We start from the raw sequence: 19784 nt of genomic DNA on the forward strand, positions 1-19784 counted from the left end.
CGTGAAGCTCCGGGAGTTGAGGATGGACAGGGAGGGACTTGTGTGCTGCAATTCATGGCGTGTGCAAACAATCGACACGGCTGAGGCGACTGACTGGAACTGAATCTGACTGGGAGAGATCTTGCACAGTGCCTGAAAGGTCGCAGGAACCGGGGCCGTAAGTTTCGCTATTACCCCGTGTGTGGTCTTGGACTCCCACTGCATCCGCCGCTCTCCAGGTCCCAAACTTCCGCCTCCTCCCAGCCTTTAAAAAGAAAGTAAATACCAAACCACTTGCGCTGGTTTGTTTGCTGACATGTCTCTATTTCAGTGGGTTCAGCTTCTGATTCCCAATGTACGATCCTGTGGCTGCTAGGCTTAGTTTGGGCGTACGATTCTTCGGATAAGCAGGACTGGGTCTTCAAGGTGCGGCTAGTGGTCAAGGAGACCCAAGACATGGACAGGTTCCATCCCTGGCGTTGAGATTCTCCGGATGATGGGGCACGGACAGCCCACTCCAGGAGTCTTGCGCTGAGGGAAATCCCCGTACCAGGGACCTGGCGGCCACAGGTCCATGGGGTCGCAAGAAGAGCTAAGACACAACTGAAGCGCTCAGCACGGTCAGGCATTGAAAACGGTGGGCTTGATAGGGGGATCTGGCTTATGACAGGACCCAAGGGGCTCAAATCATAGGGATGGAGAGAATTGGGAGGCGATGACATTGCACAGCTCTAGGGGATAACTAGGGCTCAGGCCTGGAACCAGTCCCCAGTGAACTAATATGAGTCTTTCTCCAACGGTGATTTTGTCTGCAAGGAGGTAAAATTATGGCATCTTGTTTCTTTCTTAGCCTGCTTATGGAAATGTAGAGTCCAAGGCCTCCGCCTACAAGACTGTGACCGCCTCAAGAGTAGATGAATTAGATGAGTGGAAGTGTTGATTGGGGGAATAGTCAGGGAGATTAGCCATTAGGTTCTGAGGCAGGAAGGCCCTGACACCAAGTCAGTGTTCTAAAAGCAGGTATGCCTTGTGTCAGGGTGAATGGAACTTGACATTGTTACCAACACACGATTACCACTCCGCATGATTGTGTCTCAGTAAGACCCGGAGGTCCTCTGGCCAAGAGGCGAGAGGCGCTCTTTGTCATGCGGTACCGCCTTTGTCACCTATTTGTGGTAATCTATTGCAAGACATTCACCTTAGCTCGACTATGCGGAGTAGGCCCTGAAGATTATGCCTTGTAGACAGATTGTGAGATGTGTGTTTAGACACGACCTTGTGTGCCTTGCGCTGGCCTCATCTCGCACCAAGGGAGCTCTGTTCCTCTTTCTCGAATATGGACACCCTTCATTGGGTAACTTCCCTTCAGGGAGGTGATGTACACTGTCCTCTCTATTCCTACTCTCATTCTAGCAGCCAGGTACCAGTGGTAAGAAGAGCCAACAGCTGCGCGTCCTGTCAGAGGATTATACAGTATTGACAGCAATGTTAGATGTGGTTGTTCTAAGCTCTTGCCATAGCTCGGCAGCCCTTTTCCGCGCCAGCTCTTACTCGCACAATCAGGTGTCTCGTGGCCCTGGTCTGGGTTATGGACAAGAGTTCACAAACACCTTAGTGAGCCATCGCTGTCCGCAAGCACAGAATTTTCCTGTTCCACCTTGACTTACCTCTTCCCTCCCTAGACGATTAGACCCCAGGTTCCTTTTCAAAGGATCCTTCACACCCTCCACACTACGACTTGTTCTCAAAAGCTGTAAGTCTAAACGGCCGTTTCAAGATTCAAGCTTTAGGTTAAACCAATCAAAGAGACCAAATTCAGTCTCCCTGAAGCTGCTTTCCAGTGCAGGGCATGAGGAAGTTAAGTGGATCCTCATTTCACTTTTAAGTTCACTGACTAAATCCTACTTGGGTCCCTCGGATAATGGATGTCCAATGAAGGCATAGGCTTTTCAACTTTTATCGAAGGGAATTTTTAATCACACACAGAAACTCCATAATTATTATTCGTCCTACTAATCGGTTTTCCCAAACTATATACTATTTGCCTAGATACTTTATATTATAAATTTCATAAATAAACTGCCATCACAAAGGTAGTAATTCCAATCGCCGTAGGTTATTCCCCATTCTCATTTTAGCCAGGTGTTAACTTCCCTCCAACGAAAGGAATTATCAGGAAATGATTAAGTAGCAAGCTTTAACATTGTAGTTTCACTTTATTTATGAGGTAAAGTTTTACTGTTTACTTGGTATATTTATTTACGCTTCAATACCAGGGTGCTACGCATCGCTGAATCACAGCCAAATTGCATACATCTCCATAAGTGAATTCAGGAAAAGGATTTGTCCAGCCTCCCTTTCTGAAGACAGGACTGAAAGGTCATGACCAGCGTCCACGTCTTCTTCATCCCCGACCTTCCCATCCTCTCCAGCTCTCACTCAGACCGTACCTCTCACCCTAAATATGCATTCATTTACACACATGCATCTTGAGCCCACCAGATTAGCCTGAACCACTCTCCACCTGAACCGCCCTCATCTCTCGCTCGGTCCAGCCCCCACCCAGTCCTAGGTGGCCCAGTGCTTAACGAGGTGCACAGAGGGATGTAGTGCTGGAGGTGGAAAAGGGACGTGAAAGAAAATTCTTACCCATATGGATCGAATGTCTCCACGAGTTTTTTATCTTCTTTAAGGTGCTTGAACACTTCCCCCTGCTGCTGTGTATATCTTGGGGCGAAAACACTCATCCTCTGCCTGGCGTTTGCCGGAGTCAAAGTCTACCAGAGAAAACGATTGGAAGCAAAGCAGCAAAAGGTGGAAGCTGAGAAAGAGGAAGCAGGCGGAGAAGAAGGAGAGCTAAAGGGAGTGAAAGGTATGGGCTTTGCAGACTACACAGTGGGTTAGGGCCGGCCTGCCCCTGGATGTGGCTCTGGGAGGGCGCAGGGCCCCACCTGCCCTGGGGTCGAGCAGCTCTGTGTCAGGCCCAAGTGCAGGTCCTGACCTTTGAGCCCCATCCACTCGGGAGCCCCGGGGGATGGACGAGTCCTCGTCTCTGCTCCGAGCCTGCAACCGTTCTCCCTTCACAGGGGCAGGGATGTTTGACAGGATTTGGGTCACAGAACTCTTGATACTTTCAGGAAAGTTGTGGTCCTCCCTGGAGAAGCTCACATACTAGAAACACCTAAATTGGACCTAACATTGCAGACAGGGATGGGGAGGACGTGGGATCGCAGGTCACGTAAAACCCCTACCTGTACCTAAGATTAAGAAACCCTGCTGACCTCAAAATGAAGTCCCACTCCTAGATTCGGCATGAAGCCCTTCTCCACGCGTCCTCACCCAGGTCACATGTCCCCCGCTGCTGCCCCTCCCCCCACTCCTGCAGACCACCTTGACCACGGTAGATTCTCTTGGCTTTTGCTGGTTAGTCCCCTGGCCCAGAACGCCTTCCTTATGACCACTCCACCAGCACAAAATCTTCCTCATTGCTATAGTCTGGTGCCTGTCTCAGAGCTCATCTGTGTATGTGTGTCCAACTCTGTGACCCCCACATGCTTCTCTGTCTCTGGGATTCTCTAGGCAAGAATCCTGGAGTAGGTTGCTATTTCCTACTCCAGGGGATCTTCCAAACCCAAGGATGAAACCCAGGTCTCCTGCGTTGGCAGGCAGATTCATTACCACCGAGCCATCTGGGAGCTGTCGCGTAGCACAGGGGCTGCCCAGAACGTGTTTGTTTAAGGCACCAGGAGGAAGTTATTCACCCCTCCAGCTTACACGTTGGACTAATGACGGTCAACAGGCTCCTTCATTCTCCTGTGCTCACCCAGTTTCATCGCTTCTCAAGCTGAGGTCTGTGCTTTTCTCTAAGAAATGAGAGGACTCACATGTGCAGCAGGGAATCCTAGATCAGTGGTTTCCAAAGTTGATTAATGATCAGGACTTGCCTGGGTTCTTTCTTACAAGGCAGATTCCCAGGGTCCAGCCTCAGAGCCACTCCGTTACATCTGTGGCTGATCTGGGCACCCGTTCTTTCGAAAACCTCTTCCACTGTCTTCTCAGCAGCTGGGTTTGGTGACCTCCAGAAGCCCTGTTAACGCTGAGATGGGCTTCTGTAGAGATGATTTCTTTTACAGGACTCATAGCTTTTTGTTAATAATAATTGCAGTATGTCTCGAATGATTGTTCTGTGCTAGCATTTTCCCTGAGCATCTCACAGACAGCCATGTTACTGACCACTCCTGGCAGCCCTGTGGTCCATTCAGACTGAGAACATGACCCACCCTGTACACGGTCAAGGACAGATAAACAGAATTGAACCCAGGTCGGACATCCAACCGCAGGGCCTCACCCCTGGCTGCACTGTGTCCTAATCTCAGGATGGAGCTGTGGGAAACACTGGGCTCCTCGTCCTCCCCCCAGGATAGGGGACAGTCCTCTCATCGCCCACTGCTCCCTGGGCCTTGGCGAGCTGTACACGTTACAGGCAAAGGAAGTTACTGTTATTAAACCTTGCCTTCTGGAAAAAAAAAAATTTTTACTGACTGAAATTTAGGAGCAGGCACTAGAGTGGGGGTGGGGTCGGGGGTGGGGCGGCGGGGTGCTTCCCAGGTGGTGCAAGTGATAAAGAACCCACCTGCTAGTGCAGGAGACATCAGAATCATGGGTTCGATCCCTGGGTCAGGGAGATCCTGTGGAGGAGAGCATGGCAACTCACTCCGGTGTTCTTGCCTGGAGAATCCCCTGACCAGAGGAGCTTGGCGGGCTACAGTCCGTGGGGTCACAAAGAGTCGGGCACCACTGAAGTAACCTAGCACGCACTGGAGCAGGGAAACGGGGAGTACTTGGAAATTAAAAAAGGTGAGGGAAGGCAGTTTCCATTGAAATGTTGCCTGGATTTCTAATCCAGACAGAGTCATCATTTTGTGCGTTAACTGCAGAGAGGAAGCAGAGATTAGATGTGAGATCACAGATACTTCTTCCCTTCCCCAAATGTCCATGGCAGTCCAGTGTGAAGGAGAGATGCCTGGCTTGCCCACCTAGCCCCGAACTGACCAGGGGGTTACCCTCCGGTTACCCTCCCAGGCTGGGGGCTTATCGATGCTTAGCCCAGAGCCTTGTTTTCCACCAAAGGGATTTTTAGATGAAAAGAAATTGTGATGCTAAAAATACATTCATCGATAGACAAGCTTCTGCGGTTTCTGTTTCAGTTTAAGTAGCTGAGCATAAACGTAGATGCTGAGCAAGTAAAACATTCACAGTTATTCTGCCAGACAGTTCATCGTCATCCCTTCGGTCTTCCTTTCTAGATTTTGTGGTGTAAGTGTCAGCTCGAGTGGACTCCAGCTGAGAAGAAAGTCTTAATCATGGAACGATATGTCAGAAGACAAACGCGCAGCCTCTAGCCTAACTGAAAATGATGTGAATTTTTATATGCTTGTAGAAGAACCAGTATTTTGTTTGCTAAAATAAAATAACCTTTGTAGAATAAGCCAGAGTACATGTGTGCCTGTCTCTCTCCCTCCCCCTAGCTCTCCTCTGTGTAGTCAGAAGAGGAGGGATTTTTGCGTTTCCAGCATTCCCTCGCCGTGGGCGCCAGAGCAGAGGTGCCCCTCTGTAGAGGCCTGGGCTGCAGGCGGCCCTGTCCCCAGCCCCCTGTCCTTCTCGTCTGCTCCCTGGCACATCCGCTCCTGTCTCCTCTTTGGCTCCTCCTGCCAGCACTGGCCCTTTCTCGTGTTTGCATCCTTGGGGTGGAGGGGAGGCCGTTCACCCCTCCAGCAGCATTGGCACCTCTACTGAGCCTATGAGGTCCTTGCAGGGAGGAGCTGGGGTGAGACCCACCTGCCAGGGTGGGTACCAAGTCTAGGAAGAAGTCAGGCTGCCAAATCCCTTTGCGAAGAAGAAAGGGGGCCCAGGTGTGCTTTGTCCTTTTCCCACCAGTTTGCTTGTTAGGATTTGGTGGCATGAGATGAAGGACAGGATGCCAAGAAGACTTTCAGATTTGAGATAGCGGGGGCCCATAAGTATTTTTCTCTGCATCTAACAGATTGAGGTCTCTACTAAAGAGTTCCTATTTCTTCACTTCTCTCAAGGTAACGGAGAGGATGGGGAATGAGGAAACAGTAACCAAAGCCACAGATACGGTGGAATATTTGATCTCATTGCTGGCAGCCACGTGGGCAATTTGCAAGAGTGCCTATTAGTAGACACCCACCCCGACCCCCACGCCACCCTGGCCCAGATTGGTGGAACTTGGATTTTTAAGCATGAGGGATAAAAGGAATTACATTTTTCTTACATTTTGCTATGAGTGCTGGATGCTCCTTATCACAACTTAGAAACAGAATTTATAGAGAATCAAAGTTTTAAATGGCTTCCCAGGTGGCTCAGTGGTAAAGAATCCACCTACCTGTGCAGGAGACACGAGTTCGATCCCTGGGTTTGGAGAAGGAAATGACAACCCACTCCAGTGTTCTTGCGACGGACAGCGGAGCCCAGCAGGCAACATTCCGTGGGGTCACAAAGAGTCAGACATGGCTGAGCGACTGAACACACAACACAAGGTTTTAAATATGGGAGATTTTGACTCTATAAGCTACAAATGCCAAAATAATCAGAGGGGGGCTTTCCCCCGACATTTCATGGAGAATCTATGCCTACCTAGTTCAGGTTTATTTTAAACACAGGTGATTGCCTAGACTTTGGGGTTTAAACCTCAGTTTTGGAAATTGTGGAATATTTTGCCATCTTGAAAAATTGGGTAGCAGATGACCTAAGAATGGGAATAAACCACTGACAATGCCCATGGGTTTTCTGTAAACCGTTGGGGGTTTAACTTCTGTCTGATACTCTCTTCTGCCACTGCTGCTGCTAAGTCACTTCGGTCGTGTTCATCTCTGTGTGACCCCATAGACGGCAGCCCACCAGGAGAAGATAACTAATCACTGTTCTGTCGCTAAGTCGTGTCTGACTCTGCAGCCCCATGGATTGCAGCCCTCCAAGCCTCCCTGTCCTTCACTGTTTCCTGGAGATTGCTCAGATTCATGTCCATTGAGTCGGTGATGCCATCTAACCATCTCATCCTCTATTGTCTCCTCCTCCTGTCCTCAATCTTTCACAGCATCAGGGGCTTTTCCAATGAGTTGGCTCTTTGCATCAGGGGCCAGAGTATTGGAGTTTCAGCTTTAGCATCAGTCCTTCCAATGAATGTTCAGGGTTGATTTCCTTTAGGATTGACTGGTTTGATCTCCTTGCAATCCAAGGGACTCTCAAGAGTCTTCTCCAACACCACAGTTCAAAAGCATCAATGCTTCGGCGCTCAGCTTTCTTTTTGGTTCGACTCTCACATCCATGCGTGACTACTGGAAAAACCATAGCTTTGACTATAGGGACCTTTGTGGGCAAAGTAATGTCTCTGCTTTTTACATGGACAGAAACCATATGCGTGTTCAGGCCTCACTAGACGTGTCATGACTGTGCCACTGGGAGCTGGCACAATGCCTGCTACATAGTAGGTGCTCAGAATGGATGAACGAATAAATATAAATATGACCCTCATGACCCACGTGGAAATGAGTCAGGAACTTGGCTCATCACTGTTAACAGGTTGCTGTCAGGGACTGAACTGTGTCTCCCCCAAATCTCTTGTTGAAGCCCTGACTCCCAGCACCTCAGAATGTGACTATATTTGGAGATAGGGTCTTTAAAGAGGTGATTAAGATAAAATGATGTTCAAGGGATGGACCCTAATCCCAAAGAACTGGTGACCTTATAAGGAGAGGAGATTAGGACAGAGACAGGTGGAAAGTCCAAATAAGAACACAACAAGAAGGAGGAGAAAGGTCTCAGGTGAAACCAGACCTGCTGATACCTTGATCTTGAACTTCCAGCCTTCAGAACTGCAAAAAAATTCATTTCAGCTATTTTGTTATGCAACCTTAGCAAACTAACACAACCGTGAGTCTCTCTCCAGACCTACTGCAGATGTGATGTACCATCATGGATGGCTAGCAGTTCCCATTCCCGTATCATAGAAGCCAGACAGGAATTATTCTCATTGTGTTCCATGATGCTTTAAAATCCCAAGTGTATCCATGGGACCAGCTCAGCTGTAAGAAAGCCCTTTATGAGGTCATCATCCTACTCTGGCCAGAGGGAGACAGGCAAGTTTTGAAAAATACTTGAAGACCTCCCATGCCTCACTTTGCAAAACCTCTTTTGAGAAACATCATTACCAGAAATCTATTCAATAGCATCAAGAAGAAGCAATGTCTCCAGTATTTGCAAACACTGAGAACACTGCAATATGATGGGTTTACAACAGTATATTTTGGGGAAACTGATATCCCTGAGAGTCTCGTAACTGGGGAAGATTTTAGTGATGGTTATTACATGCCAACTCCAACCTGGTGTGTCGTGCATGCTGGTGGTAGTCAAGGATGGGTGCCGTGGAAATATCGGATGTTCCTAAGGGATGAGTTATGCATCAAACAGGAAGACAACCTCTTCTTTGAGTTCTGTGATGTGGTGAAGAAGGCCTATGGCAAGTGCGCCATTGTGGTCAAAGAGAGAAGGCGGCAGGACGAGACGAGGCCGAAGGAGGGCAAGGAGACTGAGGCCCAGGCCCATGTCCCCTCGGTGGTCAACTTAACAAGTGTCACATGTTGTCCTGAGGTAGCCAAGTCCTATGGCCATAAACTACTCACTCTGCCTTCTCCTTACAATTACCTGAACCCTTTAGACTCAGCCTGGTCTTCTCTGAAATGGTTCATCATCAATAACAGGAAGGAGTTTTGTCTGCAGTCTGTGGATGGTGCCTATTCTTACCAGTATCTACTCTTCAGTGATTTAATCAGCAAAGGAGTTGAAAGGATAAACCTTAGCAAATGGAGGACAATAACTAACAAAGTACGGAGGTGGGAAAATTACTATCTTGGTAAATTTTCTTAAGGGTGATGATCCCTCCAACCCGTGGTAGGACGGCGCTGTGGGCATGATCTTTACTGCTTCTGTTGGCCTTGATTCTGGACCACTGTGGCCAAAGACACTCTAATAATGACCTCACAGGGATCCTGTGAGAACTGAGGTTCCTACGGGCTTTGGTAAAGTGCTTATGGGTTGCTGAGGGGTTTCATTAAATCTTGTTGGTAAATTAGTAATCTTGACTCTCATTCTTGTCAAGGCCACTTTGAGGGCTATTATGCCCATGGGGGGATTCAGGTTAACCCAGTCCAAAGGAGCCTGGTGGTGAGTTGAGGTGAACAGAGGTAAAGGTTGTACGGTCAAAATTTAGGTCTGGGAGAAAAAGAGAACTGAGTGTGTGGTCACAGAAAGTTGAAATTAACTAGTGTGCCTACTGGTTTCAGTGCACCAGAGTAATCCATGGGGAGGCAGTTTGCCATTGACAGCTGTGGTCTGGGTGGGGCTGAACAGGTTTTTTCCTTCCATTGCTTGAAAGCAAGGAGGCAGAGGGCTGAGCAAGAGACACCCAAGGAAGTGAAATCCCATGCAGATCCTCCAAGGCAACTTGGTGGTCCCCATAAGGAACCTGGGAAGCTGTGGCAGTAGTTTGGTTCCAGAAGGACTTGGTGGGCAACCACGTGACATAAACAAGAGTGTCTATGGCACCTACTTATCCAATTCATCTCGTATTCCAACTGCAAGAGTCCCAACAGTTCAGTTCAGTTCAGTCGCTCAGTCATGTCCAACTCTTTGCCTCCCCATGGACACATGAATTTACTCAAACTCATGTCCATTGAGTTGGTGATGCCATCCAACCATTTCATCCTCTGTCCTCCCCCTTTTCCTCCTGCCTTCAATCTTTCCCAGCATCAGGGGCTTTTCCAGTGAGTCAGTTCTTTGCATCAGGTGGCCAAAGGATTGGAGTTTCAACTTCAGATCAGTCTTCCAATGAATATTCAGCACTGATTTCCTCTAGGATGGACTGGTTGGATCTCCTTGCAGTCCAAGGGTCTCTCGAGTCTTCTCCAACACCACAGTTCAAAAGCATCAATTCTTTGGCGCTCAGCTTTCTTTATAGTCCAACTCTCACATCCATACATGACTACTAGAAAAACCATAGCCTTGACTAGATGGACATTTGTTGGCAAGTAATGTCTCTGCTTTTTGATATGCTGTCTAAGTTGGTCATAACTTTCCTTTGAAGGAGTAGTTCAGTCACTCAGTCATGTCTGACTCTTTGCGACCCCAGGAATCGCAGCACCCAGGCCTCCCTGTCCATCACCATCTCCCAGAGTTCACTCAGACACACGTCCATCAAGTCCGTGATGCCATCCAGCCATCTCATCCTGGGTCATCCCCTTCTCCTCCTGCCCCCGATCCCTCCCAGCATCAGAGTCTTTTCCAGTGAGTCAACTCTTCTCATGAGGTGGCCAAAGTTCTGGAGCTTCAGCTTTAGCATCATTCCTTCCAAAGAAATCCCAGGGCTGATCTCCTTCAGAATGGACTGGTTGGATCTCCTTGCAATCCAAGGGACTCTCAAGAGTCTTCTCCAACACCACAGTTCAAAAGCATCAATTCTTCGGCGCTCAGCCTCCTTCACAGTCCAACTCTCACATCCATACATGACCACAGGGAAGCGTCTTTTAATTTCATGGCTGCAGTCACCATCTACAGAATCCCAAAAGTAGGTCATTAGAGCATCATGCATTTGCATCTTCAGACCCTGGTTGCTGAGCCACCTGTGGTTGATACAATAGCATCCTATTCAAGTTTGGAGCTGCTGTTGATGGTAGTTGTATTAGTAGTGGCATTTTTCATTTTTATAGAAAAACACCTGCCTCCTATTAAATATATCACAAAACTCACTCTTGTTTATGTATGTTCAACCATTAATTTTACAATTGAAGTGATTATGCTAGGGTATGTTGAAAATAACATCTGAAAATTGCTACCCAACTCCCAACAGAGTTGCCTATATGTCAGATGGTGAGACTAGGTTTCTGCTAGCCAATATAAAAGTGAAAAATGCCGCCACTAATCCTTACAACTACCATCAACAGCAGCCCCAAACTTGAATATTTGCTTGTTGCCCTGCCCTACTCACTTCCTAAAAGTCTTTGGATTCTGTCAGAAAAGAGATGTTCAGTGATTTTCAGCAACTAAGTGGTGGACACCCACAGCATTTTGTTTTCATGCAGTTTATCTGGAGATGAATTTCACCCAGCACTGCCAGTCACTTGGAACCAGACAGTCTCAGCTGCACCTCCAGCTTTACAGCCTACTGTGCTGTATGAGTTTCTTGTGACAGCTGTAGCAAATGACTACACACTTGTTAGATTAAACAAACAAAAACTTATTCTCTCCCCATTCTAGAGGCCTGCTGTCTGAAATCAGTTCCACTGAGTCAACACTGAGTTGTCAGCAAGACCACCATCCCTCCACAGGCTCTAGGGGAGAATACATTTCTTGCCTCTTTCAGCTGCTGATGGCTGCCAGCGTTCCTTGACTTGTGGCCGCATCACTCCAAACTCAGCTTTGGTGGTCACATGACTTTCTCCTCTTCTGTGTCAAATCTTCCTTTGTTTCCCTCTTTTTTTCCCCCCCCCCCTTGAGGACAAGTAATAGGACTCAGACCTGCTTGGTGATTTCAGTGTCAGGGGCCTGAGTGTGGGGATGTTGAATGCCCCCACATCACAGTTTTCTCACACCTGTCCAGAGTTCCGTATTGACAAGCACTAAGAGCTACACAGACTTACCTCCTTTCATCCTCACAACAGCTGGCGATGTAGGAATTGCCATTGTCTCCATTTCCCAGAAGGGTAAACTGAAGCACAGAAATATACATAACTCGTTCCCGTGTGGAGGAGCTGAGTTTCAAATCCAGAGTTCCTGGTTAAGAGTCGTTATTCACACAGCCCCTCCACCAATGAGCATTCATTCATTCTCATAACAATCCCTCCCTTTTACAGATGGGGAAACTGAGACCTTGAGCAGACACTCGGATCAGTCAGATTCTAAAGCCTACGTGTCCAGCTGCATGCTTGGCTTGGTTAATGAAGCCCACCTTTTCTTTCTCACCGCGCAATTCACAAGGCATAAGGCTCACCTCTGACATCAGACAGGCACCAACCAACAAAAGAACTGCCTCCAACTGGACACCACAGTGAATGTATTTCAGCACACAATTGAGCCAGAGGAGATGCCTTTCCAAGACACATGATTTTACAGTGAGAAAAAAAGAGGAGGTTTTAAGTTATCAAATGAACGAGATAGACCAACAGGAGTTATTTTTCTTTGAAAGCCAAAATGATCGAATAAAGTCAGATTAGGACTGTATTCCTTTGAGGATTTGTTCAGTCATTAGGAAATAAGAAGGGGAAAGGGAACGTCGGTGTAACTGGAGATCAGAGGGCCACTGTCAATGTGCTGTTGGGGTATGTAACATCATACTCGTCATTAAGCAATGCTGCTTTATGCCCAGCGTGGGAACTCCAAGCAGAAGAGAATGGGAAGCGCACTGGGCTTCAGGACTCAGATGGACCTCGGTAAAAGCTCAAGTTTCCAGCTTGTTAACTAGGAGATTTTGGACAAGTTACTTTACTTCCCTGAGGCTCAGTTAACTCATTTGTAAACTAGAGTTAAGGGCTTTAAATGCTTAGCACAAAGCCATGCCACTACCTCAAGAATTCCCATTATTACAGTACAGGCTGGGGTTCCAGAAACACATCCACAGTTAGACCTACTGTCGCTGACCTCATTTCCTTTTCACTCTTTTAGGAAAAGTCTTGCTGCTTTTTTATCATTTGGTTGTAATAAGGATAGACACAGCCATCTTAAGATACTTTGATTAAAAGAAATGATGCTCACTGGCATTTCTTTTCAGACCGTCTGTGATAGGTTAGGGAAATAAGGATGATAAAGTTTCTCCTGGTGGGGTGGACCAGAAGGGATGGTGAGGATAGCCTGGAATCTTTTGCGGGCAGGGCAGCTCTTGTATGAAATAAACAGTGGGTGTGAAGACACAGCGGCCCTGGGTGCGTGGACACGTCCCCTGGAGGAGACTGTGATGTTGGTGGCACAGATTCCTTCCGAGAGCTTGGCTGATGGACCCTCTTGTCCTGTTTGGTCCTCACCAGCACTAACAACCACGTCGCCACTCCCTTTCCACAGGCCAGAGTGCTTACCCCACACGCCCCCTACTCTAGGAGGTGAGATGTTGGAAAATGGCCCCGCCCTGGGATGAGCCAGAAGTAAATAGGAACACAGAGCCAGATGCCTCCTGGCTCTGGCTTTGACCACTCAAGGAAGGTCCAGGCTCAGCTGGGTTGATGGAGCCCACACCTGGCCCAATCAAGGGACCAAGCTGCACCCCCACCCCAGGCAGTACAAACTCCTTCCATCTGTGACTGTTTAACAGAACATTTTTACATACTGGACCTCTTTCAGTTTAGACAACCACCCTGTATATAGGCAGGGCAGTGATCTTGAAGCTCATTTTACAAATGAAGATGAGGCCAGGTGGTAACTGACTCACCTAGGGGCGTGCACACACCCCTGTAGGGACAGGAGGGTCAAAGCTAGAATCCACGTCTTCCTGTTAGGAAGCCCTCACATCCCTCTCTAGCCGGCTGTATGGGTCAGCCAGGATCAGGCCAGGCTACGAGCAGTGGAGCCCTAAACCACAGAGGTTTAAACAAAGTGGGAGACAACCCCCTAACCCTGCAACCAACACAAGAAGTCCTAAGGTGCTAAGGTGGCAGTTCACAGTTAATAGGATGGATCCATCATCATAAAGAGCTCAGCGTCCTATCTTTTTCTTCCACTGTCCTAGACTTGGTTGCATCCTTGAACTCCTAGTCCAAAACGGCTGCTGACCAAGTCATTGCATTAGCATTCCCAGTAGAAGGAGCAAAAGTGGAAAGAAGGACCCATCCTTTTTCTTTTAAGGGACTTTCCAGGAAGCTTCACCAACCAGACTTGGGCTCAAGGGAAGCTGGGAAGGTAGTCTTTACTTTGGGTGGTGAGGCGGCCAGCTGAGCATCCTGCTTTCCTTCCTTTGGGTGTGACCACTCGTCCACTCCAGCAAAAATGCGAGCAACTTCTATGTGCCTATAGTCTGTGCCCTGGACAAGGGTCCAAAGAGAGCAGGCTCGGGCCCTAGAGGCAGTCAGGCTGGTGGTAAGGAGCATCTCTTGGTCAGTGAGACACTGGAGGTGAGGGAAGTGAGGGGTCAGAGTCCAGGGCTGGTCTGGGCAGAGTGGCAGGAAGAAATGAAGCTGGAGCCGAGCCCAGAGGAAGAGGTGCGGCTTATCACGGAGAGAGGGAAGGACCACCCACCCAGGCAGAAAGTCAAGTGTGCCCAGGCTACCAGCTTCCTTAGTCGTGGGTTCTGTGAGCATGAAGCTGTGTTGTGTGTGTGTGTGTGTGTTGTGTGTGTGTGTGTGTGTAAGGGGGCATATGAAGAGTGGGGAGCAGTGTGTGTGGAATGAAAGGAAGAATGCAAGTGTGGAAAGGACAGGGTGGAAACAGGAAACAACGCATTGCGTGAGAAGGAGTCTGGCTCTTCTAGAAGGAAAGGGAAGACACGCAGGGTGCGGAGCAGGGTGGGGGCTACAGTTTCCAGGTTAGGGTGGGAAGCATAACTTTGCCCAGTGAGGAGTCCAGCTCCTGGCTAAACACCCTTGTGTGGCTTTCCAGGCCCAACGGCGGCAGTTACAGAGGCGTCAGCCGGCAGGACTCGTAGGGACACAGGCTGCCCTCCCAAGCAGGACTGGAGACCAGCCGTGCCCTGCCGTCTCTGCAGGGAGCTGTAGTCGAGGACTCAGGCCCTGGCCTGCAGAGAGAGGGGACTGCAGACCTCAGGCCCAGCCTCTGCCACTGGGGCCATGGGCACCCTCTATGCTTGGAGCCAAAGGTGTTGCCTTAAGCAAAGCAGGAACTGAGGCAGTCAGCACAGCTCCCTGGACACCCCTTGCCACATTTAGCAAGGCTTGAGTGCCCAGGCACCTGGATGCCACCCCACCCCACCCAGCCAGCTTCCTCCCCCCTATTCCTTTTGCGTCTCCCTCACCCTGTGACCAACGCAAGCTTACTCCTTCTGGAAAATCCTGTCCTGCCCCCTGCCTTCCCTCCAGCTCCATTGGCTCTGTCCCCTCCCATGAGGTGTGCAGCAGGCAGCAAAGCTGGGAGAACTTCTTTACAATTTTCAAATAACAGCTTGCTGTGTTTTCAGGTGAAGTCCCTCCAAATTTAATTCAGTGGGACTAATTGCGAATCTGAAAAGAAAAAGTACAGTACCAAAAAAATCAATATAACACATCTGGAAAGGATTGGCCAAGGAAAGTGAAAGTGAAAGAGAAAGTCACTCTGTTGTGTCCGACTCTTTGGATTCTCCAGGCCAGAATACTGGAGTGGGGTAGCCTTCCTTTCTCCAGGGGATCTTCCCAGCCCAGGGATCGAACCCAGGTCTCTACACTGCAAGCAGATTCTTAACCAACTGAGCTAGCAGGGCAAGGAAAACATTGGACAATATTTGAAAACTAGCTAGTTATTTGTAATGAACATTGCTCAGCGACAGAGGAGCCTGGCTGGCTACAACCCATGGAGTCACTGAAGAGTTGGACACGACTTAGCCACCAAACAACAACGAACCTATTGCTGAGGCATAATTGGTTTCCTGACTTTGCAGACCACACACACATACACACATACACACCCTTCACATACACACACATGCACCCCTTCACATACACCACACACCCTTTCACACACACACACACATACCCCTTCACATACACACCACTTTTCACACACACACACACCTTCACATACACACACACACTCCTTCATATACACCCACCTTTCACATATACACACACCCCTTCACACACACACACACCCTTCACACACACACACCCCTTCACATACACCCACACACACCTTCACATACATACACACACACTCCTTCACATATACACAACCCCTTCACATATACACACACCCTTCACACACACACAGCCCCTTCACACACACACATACACACCTTCACATATACCTAACACTTTCAACACACACACACACCCTTCCACACACCCCTTCACACACACACACACCCCTTCACATAACACACTTCACATAACACACACACCTTCACATACACACACACACACACCCTTCACACACACACACACCCTTCACACACCACACCCCTTCACACACACACACCCCTTCACATAACACACACACCTTCACATACACACACACACACACCCTTCACACACACACACACCCTTCACACATCATTCACATACACACACACACCCTTCACACACACACACACACACACACAACACATATACCACACACACACATTTCACACTTCACATATACACACACACCTTCACATACACACACATACTGCCTTCACATACACACACACACACACACACACACACAACACTTGATGTAAGAATGCAAATGGCACTGTTTCTTCTTTTTAATTGTTCATTTTATTTTTGTCTGTGTTGGGATCTTGTCTTCTGCCCCAGGCTTAGTTGTCCCACAGCATGTGGGATCTAGGCTCCCTGCTTGGAGATGGGACCCATGTCCCCTGCCTTGGAAGGTGGGGTTCTTAACTGCTGGACCACCAGGGAAGCCCCAAATGGGCGGTTTCTGTTTCCTCACGCCATCCCCGCTCCTCACAGCCTGGCCTCTGTTCTCAGCGTGTCCTCTTAGGACCCGATGGCCCACGACTTCCAAGACCAAGAACTGCCTGCCCCGGTCCTTGCTCGGGGTGGCAAGTGCAGCCCCAGAGCTGATCTAGAGGTCCTCATCCTCTCTGCCTTTGACAGAGAGGTCAGCCTTTCTGTGCCTTTGCTTCCTTATTTGTGAGACGGGGAAGATGACAACTGTTGGGGGTCATCGATGTCAAGCAGGTGTTCGAGTGAAGGGAAGGGCTGAACGAGATTCGCGGCTCCCGTCTCTCACCCCCTCCTCATTCTACCTCTCCAGATGATCTTTCCCAGCCTGGCTTCTGCTTCACCTCCCATTCCCCATATTTAAAGCCCCAGAGGAAGTTCAAGAACCATCTCCTCGGAATCCCCTGGGGGGGTTCAAATTTGTACCAGATTACCAGTCTCCCCCAAAAGGGTTCTGACGCGTTGGATATGGAGGCCCAATCCAGGAACCTGCATGTTAAACAGCCTCTTGTGTGCAAGAACTCAGCCTCAATCCTCTTTTCCCTGCAGATGCTCCGTCACCCCTGACTTCCCTCTGGGGCAGAGGAGACCTGCAGGATCTCAGCACATCCCGGGCCCCTGCAGGTGGTTGGGAAGACGTCCTCAGGCAGGTGCGCTTCCCTGAGATGAGAATTTCAGAGATAGACTGGTAAGAGGTCTATCTAATAAGCACCCAGACCTTTTGTTTGAAATATTTAGCTGCTGAAATACATTATGAATGTCTCTGCCTTGTTAAGCAAACTTTCACCTTTGCTTAACCACTAGATTCATCCGAGCAGGTTAACAACAAGGGGTGTACACGACGTGGGCTCGCTGATCGTGCAGACAAGGTCTCAAGCCTGGTGTGCTGCTCACAGACTGTCTCTCTTGCTTGGAGGTACGTCTGCTGCTAACAGCCTTTCTTCATTTCTGCTTCTAGTACGACCTAAGCTTGAAACCCAGCCCCCCTTCCAAAATGTGTTAGGAACTCGTCTAATAAGATTACATAGGATTCTACACTCTCCTGTGTGTGGAGGACCCAGATTTCAGTTCACGCTCTTTGAAACATCTTCCAGTTGCCCAGGGATGGTGTTCTTCTTACAGTTTCATTCTCCATTATGGTCCAGAGAAGTGCTGGATAGATGCAGTCAGATGGGATCTGAGTGTGGGCTTCACCAGTCACTCCATCCACTGACATCTCTGTGCATTCACGTCTAACCAATTATTTAAAGTCAAACTAAAAATCTACTGACTTCATGTATACGGATTGGAATAGTATCAATAACTCCAACAAGTGATTAATTGTATAAACTACCATACAATTGCACTCATTTTGCATGCTTATAAGGTTATGCTCAAAATCCTTCAAGCTGGACTTCAGCAGTACGTGAACTGAAAGTTTCCAGACAAACACGTTGGTTTAGAAAGGCAGAGGAACCAGAGATCAAATTGCCAATCATTTGTTGGATCATAGAGAAAGCAAGGGAATTTCAGAAAAAACATCTACTTCTGCTTCATTGACTACACTAAAGCCTTTGACTGTGTTGACCCAAACTGGAAAATTCTTCAAAGAGATGGGAATACCAGAGCACCTTACCTGTCTCCCTGAAAAACCCGTATGTGTGTCAATAAGCAACAATTAGGACCTTGCATGGAACAACTAAGGAGTACAAAAAGGCTATATATTGTCACCCAGCTTATTTAATTTCTATGCAAAGTACATCTTGAAAAAATGCTGGGCTGGATGAACCACAAGCTGGAATCAAGATTGCCAGGAGAAATATGAACCACCTCAGATATGCAAATGATAGTACTCTAATGGCAGAAAGTGAAGAGGAACTAAAGAGCTTCTTGATAAGGGTGAAAGGAGAGTGAAAAAGCTGGCTGAAAACTCAACATTCAAAAAATGAAGGTCATGGCATCTGATCCATCATTTCATGGCAAATAGGGGAAAAAATGGAAGCAGTGACAGATTTTATTTTCTTGAGCTCCAAAATCACTATGGACAGTGACTGCAGCCATGAAATTAAAAGACACTTGCTCCTTGGAAGAAAGCTATGACAAACCTAGACAGCATATTAAAAAGCAAAGAGATCACTTTGCTGACAAAGTCTATATAGTCAAATCTATGGTTTTTTCCAGTGGTCACATGTGGGTATGAAATGAAGATCATGCAAGAAGGCTGAGCACTGAAGAGTTGATGCTTTTGAATTGTGGCACTGGGAGAAGACTCTTTAAAGTCCTTGGCTGCAAGGAGATCAAATCAGTCAATCCTAAAGGAAATCAGCCCTGAATATACATTGGAAGAACCGAGGAGAAGAACTGACTCATTGGAAAAGACCCTGATTCTGGGAAATATTCCCTGGTGGATCAGACGGTAAAGCGTCTGCCTACAATGCGGGAGACCTGGGTTCAATCCCTGGGTCGGGAAGATCTCCTGAGGAGAAAAACGGCAACCCACTCCAGTATTCTTGCCTGGAAATTCCATGGACATAGAAGCCTGGTAGTCTACAGTCCATGGGGTCGCAAAGAGTCGGACACGACGGAGCAACTTCACTTTCACTGGGAAAGATTGAAGGTGAGGAGGAGACGACAGAGGATGAGATGGTTGGATGGCATCACTGATTCAATGGACATGATGTTTGAGCGAGCTCTGGGAAGTTGGTGATGGGCAGGGAGGCCTGGCGTTGCCAGTCCATGGGGTCGCAAATAGACACAACTGAGCGACTGAGCTGAACTGAACATATGGACTTTGTGCCCACTGCCTGCCCACTTTAACAATCAAGAGTATTTTTTCCACGTGGCAGAAAGGTATTGGTGAATAGCAAAAGAAAGTTAGCCTGTGTGCCTGTCTTTCGCTGGGCTGCAGTTCTTGAGCTAATTCAATGCCCTGCGCTGCAAAGACTTGAATTTTGTACACTTGAGGCAAAATTACAGTTCACTTCAAACTCCAGCCGCCTCTTGCGTTTTCCTTTGTATTTTCTTATCTCCTTAGAGCTAAAGATTTTCATAAAATGCACAATGCGACTCCGTCAAATGAAAAATATGGACAAATGATTTAGCAGGTCCTTCCCTGGTGGCCTCAGAGGTTAAAGCGTCTGCCTGGAATGTGGGAGACCTGGATTCGATCCC

The 19784-nt window shown here is 48.2% G+C and overlaps 1 protein-coding gene and 1 non-coding gene across 2 annotated transcripts; both read left to right on the forward strand.

Moving 5' to 3' along the window:
- The first annotated feature begins 2717 nt into the window (after nt 1–2717).
- On the forward strand, nt 2718–5473 carry LOC102169515. Its single transcript, XR_001917719.1, has 2 exons — nt 2718–2851; nt 5286–5473. It is a non-coding gene; the product is annotated as an uncharacterized LOC102169515 (transcript).
- A 2612-nt stretch (nt 5474–8085) lies between these two features.
- Nucleotides 8086–9127, forward strand: LOC102169218 (uncharacterized protein C21orf140 homolog). Its single transcript, XM_005674660.3, has one exon. It carries the CDS (start codon nt 8170–8172, stop codon nt 8923–8925), a length of 756 nt encoding a protein of 251 aa, XP_005674717.1. The 5' UTR covers nt 8086–8169; the 3' UTR covers nt 8926–9127.
- Nucleotides 9128–19784: the final 10657 nt, after the last annotated feature.

Source organism: Capra hircus, unplaced genomic scaffold, assembly GCF_001704415.2.
Source record: "Capra hircus breed San Clemente unplaced genomic scaffold, ASM170441v1, whole genome shotgun sequence".
Lineage (NCBI taxonomy): Eukaryota > Metazoa > Chordata > Mammalia > Artiodactyla > Bovidae > Capra > Capra hircus.